The 13,808-nt window shown below is 42.6% G+C and overlaps 1 protein-coding gene across 1 annotated transcript; it reads right to left on the bottom strand.

The window, feature by feature from the left end:
- Positions 1–5,288: 5,288 nt before the first annotated feature.
- Positions 5,289–13,565, bottom strand: LOC112432572 (up-regulator of cell proliferation-like). Its single transcript, XM_076881933.1, has 3 exons — positions 13,338–13,565; positions 11,827–11,989; positions 5,289–10,515 (listed from the first exon to the last, which is right to left on the bottom strand). The coding sequence occupies exons 2-3, from the start codon at positions 11,936–11,938 to the stop codon at positions 7,769–7,771; spliced, it is 2,859 nt and encodes a 952-aa protein (XP_076738048.1). The 5' UTR covers positions 11,939–11,989; positions 13,338–13,565; the 3' UTR covers positions 5,289–7,768.
- Positions 13,566–13,808: the final 243 nt, after the last annotated feature.

Here is a 13,808-nt window from a genome sequence, read left to right as displayed (position 1 = left end):
GTCCCAGACTAGTGGTTCTTTAATCCGAAGGGCAACTGCCAGGAGACTCAACACCTTTGTAGATCATCGTGGCAGTGACAGGGAGAGATACATTGGTCATGTGTCAACAGAAGCAGTGCCAGATATATGATGCATTTAATCCAACCCGTTGCTGACCCCGCTGCTGTTGAGTCCATCAAAACTGTATTATGCTTTCTATTAAGGACTTGATTGTGCAATACAGTTCAACAGAGTTCCAAACCTCTGCATGTTTTCTGTTTAAGAGGAAATGTTGAGCTGGAGCCAGTCTGCTCTGTGAAACCGTCAGAGGGATGTTAGCTATCCCGATAGCTGGCCGATGGGTGTTCTGGGTGGTTTCTCACTGTCTCTGTGTCTTCCTTTGGCTTTTATCTTTCTAAAGAAATAAGAGGAGTAAATGTTCATTGATCTTGGCCGGTGGTCAGCCTGGTTCTAGCAGGGGGTAGGAGGAGCAGTGATGTGAAGGTTGCTGCTGCTGCTGTAAGTTTTTGCTTCTTTCGACTTGTTTATTGTTTTATTAATGAGAATTAAAAACATAAATGTAAATATTTGATCATATTTGATCATAAATGAAAGCAATGAATAAAGGTTATTATGTGACATTTACTTAATTAGAAGAAAAACACAAAGAATCATTTAATAAACATGATATACCTAGATTTTTTTTTAATAAATGTGTTAAATGCAGACTCAAAGTCTCTGTTGTACTTCGCCATCACATATTTCCAGTAGTCTGATGCCTTAAAGCTCTCATCTGGAGGGATTTTCCAGTCTGGGTAAATTTCCTTGTATCTCTTGTAAGGGTGCCATTCATAGTTTGTATCACTGCAGCGAAAACACTGGTCACTGATCACAAGAGAAGAGCATATGTCAGTGATCAGTTTTTGCGTATTCGGCCATCTGACCCCTCCCAGACCCTGAGGTCAATGCAGTAGAGCAAAGTGCTCAGTATGGGCTCCTCCTCCTGCTTCACAGGGAGCTTTGCAGAATGGACACTGTTTGCCACAACCAACCATCCATCCATCCATCCATTTTCATCCGCTTTATCCGAGGCCGGGTCGCGGGGGCAGCAGCCTAAGCAAAGAGGCCCAGACCTCCCTCTCCCCAGCCACCTCCTCCAGCTTATCCGGGGGAATACCAAGGCGTTCCCAGGCCAGCCGAGAGATATAATCTCTCCAGCGTGTCCTGGGTCTGCCCCGGGGCCTCCTCCCGGTGGGACATGCCTCGAACACCTCACCCAGGAGGCGCCCAGGGGGCATCCTTGTCAGATGCCCGAACCACCTCAGCTGACTCCTTTCGATGTGGAGCAGCAACGGCTCTACTCTGAGCCCCTCCCGGATGGCCGAACTTCTCACCCTATCTCTAAGGGAGAGGCCAGCCACCCTTCGGAGGAAGCTCATTTCTGCCGCTTGTATCCGCGATCTCGTTCTTTCGGTCACTACCCACAGCTCGTGGCCATAGGTGAGGGTAGGGACGTAGATCGACCGGTAAATTGAGAGCTTCGCTTTTACACTCAGCTCCCTCTTCACCACGACGGACCGGTGCAGCGTCCGCATTACTGCAGCTGCAGCCCCAATCCGTCTGTCGATCTCCGGCTCCCTTCTCCCATCACTCGCGAACAAGACCCCGAGATACTTGAACTCCTCCACTTGGGGCAGGAACTCATCCCCGACCCGGAGTGGGCACTCCACCCTTTTCCGGCTGAGAACCATGGCCTCAGATTTGGAGGTGCTGATCCTCATTCCCGCTGCTTCACACTCGGCTGCGAACCGCTCCAGTGCGAGCTGGAGGCCCTCACCTGATGAAGCCAACAGAACCACATCATCCGCAAAAATCAGAGATGAGATTCTGAGGCCACCAAAGCGAAAGCCCTCCGCCCCTTGGCTGCGCCTAGAAATCCTGTCCATAAAAATTATGAACAGAACCGGAGACAAAGGGCAGCCCTGGCGGAGCCCATCACCCACCGGGAACGAGTCCGACTTATTGCCGGCAATGCGAACCAAGCTCTTGCAACGGTTGTATAGGGATCGAATGGCCCGTAGCAATGGGCCAGACACCCCATACTCCCGCAGCACCTCCCACAGGACACCCCGAGGGACACGGTCGAATGCCTTCTCCAAGTCCACAAAACACATGTAGACTGGTTGGGCAAACTCCCATGCACCCTCAAGTATCCTCGAGAGGATAAAGAGCTGGTCCAGTGTTCCGCGACCAGGACGAAAACCGCATTGATCCTCCTGTATCTGAGGTTCGACTAGCGGACGAACTCTCCTTTCCAGCACCCTGGCATAGACTTTCCCAGGGAGGCTGAGGAGTGTGATCCCCCTGTAGTTGGAACACACCCTCCGGTCCCCCTTCTTAAAGATGGGGACCACCACCCCGGTCTGCCAGTCCACAGGTACTGCCCCTGATCTCCACGCAACATTGCAAAGGCGTGTCAACCAGGACAGCCCTACAACGTCCAGAGCCTTCAGGAACTCGGGGCGGACCTCATCAACACCAGGGGCTCTGCCACCAAGGAGTTGTTTAACTGCCTCAGTGACCTCGCCCCCGGAAATTGGCGGGTCATTCCCCTCATCCCCAGACTCTGCTTCCTCCTCGGAAGACGTGTCAGTGGGATTAAGGAGGTCCTCGAAGTATTCCTTCCACCGCCTGACAATTTTCTCAGTCGACGTCAACAGCGCTCCGCCAGCACTATACACAGTGCAGGTAGAGCACCGCTTTCCCCTCCTGAGACGCCTGACGGTTTGCCAGAATCTCTTCGAGGCAGTCCGAAAGTCTTTTTCCATGGCCTCTCCGAACTCCTCCCACACCCGAGTTTTTGCTTCAGCCACTGCCCGAGCCGCATTCCGCTTGGCCTGTCGATACCTGTCGGCTGCCTCCACAACCAACCAATTTGTTGAAAAGCTCATTTTGGGGTTGCACATGGAGATGCTGTAGTTTCATTTCAATGTTTACATTTTTAAACTTCATTCTCAGATCTTGTGCCATGTCATTCACAGACACTATGAGCCAGTCAGCAAACTGCTCTTTGTCAGCATTGTTCAAAAACATGAAAACACCAAGAGCATCTTTGGAAATGACCAGCTTGTGACCAAGTTCTTTACAAATATCTTCAACAAATGTCTTCAGTTCATCACTCTTTCCTCTTTGGGCCTTGTTGATGGCATCATTTATGCTTCTGATACATGACTGGAGATGTCGGTGCTCAAACACTGATATTGTTGACATAGTTATAAAGCGTTCCACTATTTTGTTGTGAATCCATGTCTGTAGAAAGCCCAGCAGAGGATGTACTTCCTGAGGCAGCTGAAGAAATTCAACCTGCCAACACGGACGATGATGCAATTCTACACTGCAATCATCGAGTCCATCCTCACCTCCTCCATCACTGTGTGGTACGCTGGAGCCACTATCAGGGACAAACAGAGACTGCAGCGTGTTGTGCGCTCTGCTGAGAAGGTGATTGGCTGCAGACTCCCATCTCTGCAGGACCTGTACACCTCCAGGACACTGCGGCGTGCAGCTCGGATCTCAGCTGACCCTTCTCACCCTGGACACAGTCTGTTTGACCTGCTCCCCTCAGGCAGGAGGCTCCGGTCCATTCGCACCAGAACCTCTCGCCACAAGAACAGTTTCTTCCCCTCTGCTGTTGGACACATGAACAATAACCACATGACTGTCCCCGCCACTAACATATGACCCTACGCTGTGTCACTGCATCATTTCATGTCTGGCACTGATCACCACCTGCACTCATGTATATATCTTTCTACGTAGCACTCATAATTCTTATTCTCATGTATATATCTCATGTATATCTCATGCACATATCTTTCTTTCTACATAGCACTTTAATTCTTATTGTTTGCACTGAAGCACCGCAGCAATTTCCTAATGTTGTAAACCTCAACATCTGGCAATAAACCCATTCTGATTCTGATTCTGATTCTGATTTACATACTTCTCAAATGAGCAAATATATCTCAGATAGTTTTGAAAATCATCCTTTGAAAGTAAATCCAGTAAAATGGGATATTGGAAGGACATTCATGTGCTGAACTTCTCACATGTCAGCATTTCATCAACGATGTCATGTCCCAGGAGATAATTGATAAAGTCCTCAACAGCAGGCTTCAAAGCACTTGTTGGTGAATTCTTCTGCCTTCTTCTGACACTGGTCTCTTTTATTAAAGGTGTCTTTAAAATCATCACAAAACTTTTCCATGGTTTTCATCAGACATCTGTAGGGATCATTTTCTTGGATGAAATCTTTGTGCATCTTTTGAAACTCTCTGGCTGCAAATCCACAGATGTGCTGTTTCAGAGAAACTTCAAACTTAATGTCTGTTTGAACATCTTGATTGTTTTGTAGTTTCTCATCAATGATGTGTAGGATCTCCTGGATGTAAGTATCTGAGTAGTTGTTTTTTCTTTTCACTTTTTCTCTCACAAACTGAGAGCAAACATTGATGATGCTGTCAGCCAATTTTTGTACAGCCATTGTGTGATCTTGAATGTTGTACCACTTGCTGAGATTATGTTTAATTTTGTTGTAGAATCCTTCAGGTGTATATTTGAAAGGCTCTTTTCCACAATTTGATATACCTTTATTAGTCCCACAAGGGGAAATTTCATGTTAAGGCTGCCGACCTATTGCACGCAATGGCGGCGCCATCTTACCCTCCGACCATACATACATTACACAAAAACATCACATGGGGAAGACAGGTCAGAGAGGTATAACAATGGAAAATGCACCACATAAGGAAAGATAAGGAGAAAAAAATAACTCCCCCAGACTGAGCTCCAACAGGGAGATCAGTTTGAGAACAGAGAAAAAACACCTCTGTACATAGCACATGAAAAAACTCTTAATACACCAAAGAAACACGACAGTGCATTCGGGCCTGCAGCCTACGCGCTAGTCTCCTTGATCCACCATCAGCATCGGAAGGGAATAAGCATCGAAAGCGTTTGGAGGGGGGAGGGGGGGATGAGTGTATATCTGCATGTGTATATATTAGGGGTGCAACGATATTCGTATCGATATTGAACCGTTCGATACAGTGCTTTCGGTTCGGTACGCATATGTATCAAACAATACAAAATTTGTAATTTATTTTATCAACTTTCCTTCTGACGATGCTGTCTGTGTTGAGTGTTCAGTGAATCTGCGTTCGACTACTCCGCCTAGGCTGCACTGTCGAGCGCAGATCCACTGAGCGCTCAACACAGACAGCATCATCAGAAGGAAGAGCGGAGGGCAAGCTAGCGAGACAGAAGTTAAGCTCTCCTTGCAACATGGCAAATTGAACCTCCCCCACCCTCATTCAGATCTGGCGTTTGGAATTATTTTGGTTTTCATGTGACGTATGACCCTGAAGGTAAGCGCGTCATGGACTAAAGTAAAACAGTATGTTGGATGTGCCACGCAATGCTCAATTACATGGGTGGGAGCTAGTGTGTTAGCGCAGTTAGCTTGTTAACGTGTTGGCCGTCCAGCCCCATGCACAGGGCGCTCGTTAACGGAGATTTGCCGTGTTGTGGCGTTAACGTCATTTCAACGAGATTTACGCTGACAGCACTAGTGGGAACACAACGAATATGACTGCACATTTACGCCGACATCATCCTAGTGCAAAGACAAGTGGAAGCAGACAAAAACAACAAGCATGCATGCTACAAACTTTACCCGAGTCATTTAGACAGCCGTTAGCACATGATTCTTCTTATGGGGACCTGACATGTTTAATATGCTGCTGAGAATATAGCCCAGAAGAAGCGTATAGTATAGCTTTTATTTTGGAAAGAGCCATTTCTCTGTAATAAACTCTCTTTTCCAAAGATGTGTGATTCCTCAATCAGATACAGGGCTCGCAAAATCGCTAGCCCCAGTCGGGCTACCAAAATCTATCTCTGCCCTGCCTGTTGGGCTATCGTAGGAAGGAAAAATATATGTCAATGCTTTTGCATTCTTTCGGAAATGTAGCTGGTAATTATGTCATTGGCATCAGTGAGCCACTGTCAATATGTGACATATTGAAATCGCGTTTGAATTTGCGCTTGTTTTTTGCTTTCACTTTGCAATCGCGCGAACTGTGTATAGAGAGCGACAGCACTGATTGGTGAGTGATGATAATTTGCGCACCAATTCCTCTGACATCGTCTTATCAATCGTTAGCTTACTATGCAAACATGACAAGTGAAATCTCCCGCAGCAAGCTTAAACATGTGAGAGGTTGATCGCTGAGCGTTATGTGAGTGCGCGTGTAAAAGCAGCAGGATATATGTTTTAGTTCTGCTGAGCCAAATAAGACAGGTCAGGGTGAAGAAGTGACAGCCAAAGAAAAGCTTACCACAAAACGGAAAAGTTATGACTAATCAGACTATAAGGCAAAAAGAAAAAGTGCAGCTTTATGGTTTCATGGACAAAAGAATTTCTGTGGCTGCAATATGACGAGCTAAATAACCAGGGGTGCACATAAGTGGTCCACAGGTACGCATTCGCTGTCAAAATAAAAAAGATAAACAAGATAAGAAGTTGCAACGCGTGTTTGCGTACATAAGATTTTCAGGAGGAGGACAGACATTTGTTTAGAACTCTTAAAGATGTCGAAGAAGCAAGCTCCTTTAAGCAATTACTGTGATGTTCCTCCACCTCCAAAGAAATGTCAGAAGGAGTCCGAACCACAAAAGAAGCACGTATTCTCGGAAAAGTAGTTGCAGGAGGTGAGCTGGCTTCAAACAAATGATGAACGCACAGAGACGTGGTGCGGAATGTGCCGTGAAAATTTAATAAATGACAAATTAAAAAGGCATGAACATTTTTTTTTGTATCGAAAAAATATCGAACCGTGACACCAAAGTATTGAACCGAACCGAACCGTGAATTTTGTGTATCGTTGCACCCCTAGTATATATATATGTGTCTGTGTGCGTGTGTGTGTAAAAGTCCAGAGTTCAGCTGAGACAGGGTCCTTCGCCCTGCCAGGCTAAGTAAACAGTCTTCCAGCCAACCCAGGTGGCCTTGCATAGAATGGGAAGAACAGTCTAAGCACAGTCTGTTATCAGGGTGTTTTGTTCAGCTCCAGCCTTGAGACCACAGCTGGCGTCAAGGGGTATCCGCATAAAGTGATGGTGGTTTTTACTTTAGTGCAAACAACTCATGAATTTCAAAGTTGTTCTAACAGTCTGACACTGGTCTCTCAATCTCCCGTTAGAGAGCCGTGAGCTTCTCCATGATGTTATCAACCTTACGCTCCGTGATGTTGTCATTCTTGTGCTCAAAGAGCCGATTTCTGAGAACTCACGACCGCAGTGAGCTTCTTCAAAATGTGATCCAATTTGCGCTCAAAGGTGTTATTCTGAGCGAGCCCCTCCAAGCTGTAATCCAGTTTGCACTCAGAGGTCTTATTCTGAGTATTCACGGCAGCCATAAGCTTCTCCAAGATCTTATCCGTCCTGCACTCAATGAGCCCATTTTTAGAAACTCACGCCTCGTCCCATCATTTCAATCCGAGCGGGCAGCCTTGTGGGGGTTTGAATAGGTAGATATCTTCAGCACTCAGGCTCACCCAAGCCCAAACTTCTCATTGAGAAAGGGGTGTCAATTGCATTCAGGGACCAGTTGATCAAATCCATAATTCTCTTTTAGGTTTTAGAGAACAGACTGTGAGAGAATGTTCCAGGGAAAAGTAATACAAAAAACACAAGACTAGACAAGGACATAAGAGGCTAAGCAGGGAAGCTAAGGGAGAGGAGGAGGAGAAAAGTGTGACCGCTTCATCAAGCGCAACAGACAAGCAGTAAATTTACTTAATAATTTACACGAACAGTATGACAGACCGATTCTCAGGCAGTGAGATACGCCATTTTTGATATTTTGTTCAAAAAAAGAACGTTTCTTTGGAGTTTCACTCCACAACTTTCTGAAGCTGAAGATACAGTTTTCATGCTTTACTGCAGTCCACAGACTTGTCATCCACTCTTTAAACTCCATGATATCATTAGCAGATGACTCACAGTTTCCCAGCAGTTGGATGATGTGTTTCTTGAGCTCATATACAGCCTCACTGTACCCTGCATTCACTGGTGCCATTGGTGGGTTTCCATTCCAGAGTCCAGGAATGTACCAGTTCCCAGTGTCTGGATTGTACTCCATCACATCAGTGAAGCTCTTGTTCTCCTCTTTCTTTTCCATTTTGGCTGCTGCCTGGGTCATCTCATTCAACTGTTCCAGGAGCAGTTTCCTGTCTCGTAAGTTCTTCTCATGGGCTGAAACATCGGACACATTCTGGTGAACAAACACACATTTCGGCTTTTTGCCCACCTCCTTCATCCTGAGAAAAGCATGCACAACTATTTGTAGGATGTCCTTCATTTCAGTTGAATTCTCCATTGCAACATTGACAATGGTGACATCACTCAGCCCCACAACAAGTGTAGCAAGCTCATTGTCGTGCTCATAGCTGTTGTCTAGTTGTGCAAGTTCTGGTGACTTTAAGCCCTCAGTGTCAATGATCAGCATGAAGTCACAGTTTAGGACTTTTTTCATGTCTTCATTGATTTTGATGAGCAACATAAAGGCACCTCGAGTACATCGACCACTGCTGACTGCAAACTGCACTCCAAACATGGTGTTAAGGAGAGTGGACTTTCCTGTGCTCTGAACTCCAAGAACTGTGACGACCAGTATCTTTCTGTTTGGAGACACCAAGTCACTGAGCTGAGAGAGAACATCACTCACCCATCTGAGAGGGATGTTGGATGCATCTCTATCTACAAGCTCAAGAGGAAATCCATCAAGCAACAACTCTGCACACAGTTTGGGCAGATGCTGCAGCTGTTGATGTGCTGGATCTGTTTGTGGAAGGGACAGTGAGGCTTCATAGATCTGACCCATTTCACGGAAGAAGTGTTCAGTCCCCAGTGAGCTGTTGGAAATTTGTCTGTCAATTTTCTTGATTTCCTCTTTGTTCTCAGAGTTCTTACATTTTTCTTTATATTTCTCCTGGAGTTCAGACAGTTTTACACGAGACATGTTATCGAGGTTCATTCGCATCAATTTCAGGAAATAAAACCTCTCTGTTCCTGGGCTTGATATTGCATTGATGAAACATGTCATAGCTGTCAACATGCCATAAGAGTTTTGTTTTTTTCGTAGTTCTTTTTTCCTTTTCTGAAGTTCGCTTTTGTAATCTTCTATATTTTTAGACCCAACATGTTGAAGTCGAAAATCTTCCTTCTCTAACCAGGTAAGTAGTTTCCATATTTCACCTTGCCGTGGAAGGTGATCTTCTTTGTATTTATGGATATCTTGAATTTCAGCAGTGATGGCTTCTGCATTTGTCTTTGCAGTCTGGCACTCTGGAGAGTCTTCATCAACCAGGATTCCCAGTTTATAGGCAATGTCTGCCATCTGCTCTATTGTCATCTTCATTTTTGAGTTTTCCACCACATTACTGACTTTTTTTCTCAAACTTTTCACAAAGTCTGCTTCATTTTTCTGTTTCTTCCTAATAATTATGATCTTGTCTTTAGTCAAGCCCAATTTGTTTGCTACTTTTTCTAAAGCATCTTTACTGAACCGCTTGCTGTAATAGTTACCCACTAAGAAGATCTGTGCCTTGTGGTGTGGGTTGGTAAGTAGACTGCACTCAGAGTCCAAATGGTCAAAGAACACAAAAACTGCAGCAGATGTCTGACACAGAAAGGAGTATTGTGTTTCAAAAGATTCAATGTCACCACGAAGGTTAGCTACAGCCACTGGCTGACTGAAAATATCAATGTTTGTGTTTCCACCAGGAAGATACCAAGTAATTTCAGTCAGTCCGTTGGATATTCTTCTTGGACTGTCACCACACTCCATGTTGCAATGAACAAAGGTGTCATGGTACTGCTGAGAATTGCTCAAAAGCTTATTGAGAATTTCTGACTTGGACGAGGAGCACTCACCCAGTCTGACAAAAGAGATCATTGGAAGTTCAGAGAGAACGATTCTGTCTTCAATGAAGCCCTTAGACTCTAACAGAGACTGAGGTCTGTACTTTTTAACAATGTCTCTCATGGCCCACAGCATGAGTGTGCACTGATTGGTGTCACAATTGGGAAGCAGCAGAGGAACAGAGAACTGACATGTGGACATTTTTAGTGCCATTTCCTGCTGTACAAAACCATCAGAACACAGAAAGAGAGCAGTGATTATATCAAGAGGGTTCACCTTGTCATCTGTGTTTGAACTGTCAGAATCAAACTCTGTACTTCCTGAATCCTCATCACCGCTTGAGTCACACTCTGAGGTATATGTCACATTTCTAGCTGTCACATTAACCATCATCAGTTTCTTTAGAAAATGCCATAGTTGGTCTGATTTACACTTTGCAGGTTCATCAGTGATGGTTCTTTTTGTGATCTCAAGTATTTTGCTGAGTGATAGTTTCTCTCTGTAGTACTGCTCCAAGCCCAGGTCCTCCAGTAACCTCTCCAGCTGTGTCTCTGTGGATACAGAGAATCTTAATTTTAACAAAATACTGGCATTTTAAAAGGCCATTTAAAACATGTTTTAAATCAATTAATGATTTTCTTTATGCAAGAACCTTAAAATATCCTCATCTCGTTTTTTTTGGGCCGCAATGACTGAAAGGTTTTCACACAGTATGGTATGAATACTGTATGACTGTTGTAATCTTGTTAGCTGTTGTATATTATTATTAATATATATCTTTTTGCTTCTCACTGGATTTTAGTTCAACATGTGTAAGAAGAGAAATACAATTTGGTTTTATGTTAAGTTTTATCCTATATTTTTATAGTAGAGTTTAGTGGAGGTTACCCATATGGAAAAGAAATAGTAAAAACTTATAAGTGATTACTCATGAAAGTGGCCACTTTCTCATTACTTTCATATATTGTTTTAGTAAGTATCCAAAACATACAAGTTTCATTATATAATTTTTCAAGGGATCTTATATCTGTTTTCACTCTTGTATGCTTTTCATACAAGTTTCACACAAGACAGATACAAACTTTATAAGATTTATATATATCTTTTCCATATGGGTAGTTACTGCCTAATGAACAGTGCTTCCTCTGAGACAATTTAAAATGCTGATCCACAGGTCTAAAGTTACATTCCAGTATGTTGTCCAGAAGTTAGATTCTGTGGGAACTGGTCCCTGTGCAAAATCCCTGGAATTTTTTAAAGGCCCTGCAGAAATGCTGTGCACTGTTCTAGCTGATGTATTCAAGTCTAAAGCTGGACAAGATAATGACCATGTTAACACAAGTGTGTACAAAAAATAACACAGTGTTATGTACTTTAAATACTTTTTACTCTTGCCCACTATATTTTCCACTACATGGCAGGGAAGACATGATATCTCCACTTCACAGTTGTTGTAAAATCACATCAACAGTGTGATCACTGAAAGGCTTCAAAATAATAGCACTAATGCCATCAGTCAGATTCATCTATAACTTTAGATTTTCAACGTTACATATACAAGTGAGGCTGTAACAATAACTCCACAAAAGCAAAGAAAAATGTGTTTGTTTGGCTCACATGCTGTTATGATGAGGTCAAACGTATGCACAAACAAATGCAGATATGTTTATGTCATTGTAGCTCCTGTTTTTTACAAGAATCTGAATTTGATCATCTACATCAGGGAACAAGTTGTAGCGCTCCTTGAACACCTGTTTTTAATTTGTGTTTGCTTTGAGTTACTGAATCTGCACTTTGTAAAAGGAAAAAAAATATCTGAAATATTTCTTAATTTTTTTTTCCAGTAAATTCCTTTCACTTACTTGTGTTCATAGACGTCTCAACAGACAGTGTTTCACTGCTGTCCATTTCTTCGGGAGCCTCAAAGGAGTTTTCTTTGTTTGATTTTATGTTGCCGAGAGTTGAACTGTTCATTTATCATGCACGGTTTCTCCCCCCATGCAGTGGTAGGAGCAGGATCAGGATCTGTGGGGATTAGTGATGTTAATAATAATAAAGCATTTTACTTACAATTGCTGCTCACAGGATGCACATAATATCAAGCCTTTTTACTAAAACATGATATTGTTACTTCATTACATTAAAACTTTAAAAATCAATCTTTACTGCTTTTTTTTCACTGCCCAGCAATTTTTTTTATTTATTTATTTTTTTTAAATCTGCCATTTTCCAGAAACTAGATGATGATGGATTCAAAAGCAGCAATAAAAATATTCAATCACATACACTTTTGTGCAAATCCTTTTTTTTTTCACATTTCTGCTCATTGTGTTTATGCTTCTCCAACACAATTTAAAGTTTTTTTCACAGGTTCCTTTTAACTGGACAGAATTGCCGACTGGCCTGGATGCAAACTAATTTCCAGTATGCAGCAGGAGACATTTTAAGCTGGCCTTTGCGCTGTCAGTGAACAGCCTCCACTCATCTGCATCATAGTCAGAACCAAATGCACCCAAAAGCACTTTTACATCAACACAACAAGTGAAGTCATCACATAAATATTTTCTCATGAGAACAATATTTTTGTTTCAGGAAAGTAGTTCCTTGCCTGTCAAACCCTGTCATCCCATCCTCCTGTCCAGTTTAAATAGGCATCTTCTCTCTGAAAGTAATAAGAGGAAAGTCTGAAAGTCTGTATACCACAAAGGCCACCACCCTGACAATCAAAAAATGGGAAAAATACCTTATTAAGAAGGGTGTGAATTTAAGGCACTTGTGCAATCCTGCAGGCCTAATACAGAAGATATCACTTAAAAAGTGGCACAACACAGAAGACAGAAAATTATTTTATGTTGGATTACTGTGTGGGGCTTTTATTTGAAGTCTGAAACTCTTTGTAAAGTGCTTTACAAATAAAGTCATTATTTAAATTATTTTAACTGCTCTGCAGAGTAGGAGTACTCAGATTACTCAAATATTTTAATGAAGTATAAGCAAGTAAGAGTCCTGTATTTTAAGTCCTGCATTAAATTAGAAAAGCATTAAAATATATTTAAATATTCTAAGGTAAATGTAGTTATTCTGCAGAATAAGCACACGCCCTTTGCGCAGACTCAGGAAAGATCTTGCGTCGTCATCCAGCACCCACTGTTCTCAACCCGGAAATCAATTTATCGATCCCTCTGTGATGCATAAAACTGCTTATCATTACAACATTAATGGTGTTTAGACTGAACCAGCTGCTTCTCTCTGCTGCACTTATTAAAATGTTCTTATTATGTGACAGAATTCCTAAAACAATCATAAATCAGATGATACGCAGACACACACACTGAGATATCTGTTACAAAACATCAGTATTAAAACAACTCACCTTTACATAACAGCTCTGCTTTTTCTTTTCTGCTTCAGGCTTTTTTCTTCTTTATGCAGTAAATTTACGGACAAACCGTCCTGTAGATCTCCAAATGTGGCAGCAGTGAGAGCGCTCCTGCTATTCTGTTGGTGTTGGGGAACTATGATTATTTTCACTTTTGTTTTAATGACCACGTGACAAGTCTCTACGTTTTTTTAATTTACAAAAAAAATAAATAAATAACGGCAAATTACCAAGAACAAAGTTTCCGTTTTCATTTTCCTAACTTCGAATGGATCAGATATCAGAAAAGGCAAGGCACACGTTGGAATCAACGTTTATCCTTAAAATGAAGCATAAAGAAATAGAAGAATTGCAGATGGTAAATATTCTGAATTATTTTTGTTATTATATGTTCGAGTCCGTATATCCTGAATATAAAGCTTCTTGTTTTCGCTGTTTATATATTTTGCGTTCATTCATTTTATT

This window comes from Maylandia zebra, linkage group LG3, assembly GCF_041146795.1.
Source record: "Maylandia zebra isolate NMK-2024a linkage group LG3, Mzebra_GT3a, whole genome shotgun sequence".
Taxonomy (NCBI): Eukaryota; Metazoa; Chordata; class Actinopteri; order Cichliformes; family Cichlidae; genus Maylandia; species Maylandia zebra.
The sequence above is the reverse complement of the archived record's forward strand: the minus strand, read 5'-3'. Positions and strand labels throughout refer to the sequence as shown.